At 33.0% G+C, this 1,429-nt stretch overlaps 1 protein-coding gene across 1 annotated transcript; it reads right to left on the bottom strand.

The window, feature by feature from the left end:
* Nucleotides 1-565: 565 nt before the first annotated feature.
* Nucleotides 566-1,224, bottom strand: MS3_00004271 (uncharacterized protein). Its single transcript, XM_051212181.1, has one exon. The coding sequence runs from the start codon at nt 935-937 to the stop codon at nt 626-628; it is 312 nt and encodes a 103-aa protein (XP_051072334.1). The 5' UTR covers nt 938-1,224; the 3' UTR covers nt 566-625.
* Between the last annotated feature and the right edge of the window lie 205 nt (nt 1,225-1,429).

The raw sequence follows: 1,429 nt of genomic DNA, 5'->3' as shown, positions 1-1,429 counted from the left end.
TTGGCAAGGTTTTTCCTATTGTGCTTTTAAGCATCTATTTTTGTCTCATTCTAACCATGTGAGATTATATTCTTTAGTCTTTTCGTCTAAAATACTCATTAGAAGATTGGTATAACGTGTTCTGCAGAAACATGTGAACCGATACATGGATATTCAAGTAGTCAGATTCAAGAGCTTGCCTTTTAGGTTATTGATTAATAAAGATCACTTGAATAGTTGTAATGACAATGACAATGTAAGAAGGCTCGTTTAAGAAGTTTAACATTCTCTTCATCTACATCATATTTCACTTACGAATTTATTTAACTGTATTCTTCAAACTGTTCCCTTCATCCCTAATCTATTTCTGGGTTTTTTTTATGGTACTTTTGGCTGACTTTTCAAATTCTGTAACGATTCTGTTAACCTAAAAAAATCGTTCCATTGAACACTTAAAAATGTATAAGTTTATTACTTATTTTGTTTCATTATTTTTTGAACCCACTAGATTTTGGTTGAAAAAACGCGTAGACCTAAACAAAAGTACGAATAACTTGGGATCACATATGTACATAACGAATATAGTAAGTTTTAAAATATATTTGGCAAAAGTTGGTAGGTGACAAGTTATGTTATAACATTGTTATCATTGTAACATAATATATTCCAATGATGATTTACACAAATCTTTCCTAGTATCCATACGACCATACAATAAGTTCCTACAATAGATAGTTTCCCTGTCTGTCTGTCTATCATCCATATAATACAAAAAAAAACAGTTCAGCAAATTATCTTCGACAAAATATCTATGATGAACTGAGTTCTCTGGGCTGGATGTTTGAGTCTTGTTTTCATGATTGTCAAAGGTTCCGATGTGAATATTTTCTACTGTTTCTTTTATTTCTCCATAATGTGTTGGTATTTGTGGATATTGTAATGTACATCGGTGTAACATTTACTTCTTACTCTGCTTGACTATTCTTCATCTTCTTGAACAGTTGATTGATGTAGAGAATAGCTGAACAAAGGAGGTGAATGTTATTTATGTGTAGGCGAGAATGATAATGATTGGTTGTCTGCTTAGTCAGACATGCAGGTAGTCTGACAGGTGTCACATGAGTTATATATTACCCTATCCTTATTATTATTATTATTATTACTCACTTATTATTGATTGTTCATCGTTGTTGGATTGTGTCGGGTTTTGGGTGTGGAAATATATTTACGTTGTTGTCAGGCTAATCACGTGTTCTTGATCTGAGTTGTGTTGACGTCCTGTAGAATAGACACTGGGAGGGAATCTAGTGTAGATATTCGTCTAAGGTCAATTAACGTCCCATACGTGTAAACATGTAAACTCAACCGTTATAACACTAGACGAAGTAAAATCGAGCGTTATAACAGTTCTACTGTTGTTTCACGACGATATGATGGGACTACTGTACCA

The sequence above is a fragment of the Schistosoma haematobium genome, chromosome ZW (assembly GCF_000699445.3).
Source record: "Schistosoma haematobium chromosome ZW, whole genome shotgun sequence".
Taxonomy (NCBI): Eukaryota; Metazoa; Platyhelminthes; class Trematoda; order Strigeidida; family Schistosomatidae; genus Schistosoma; species Schistosoma haematobium.
The sequence above is the reverse complement of the archived record's forward strand: the minus strand, read 5'-3'. Positions and strand labels throughout refer to the sequence as shown.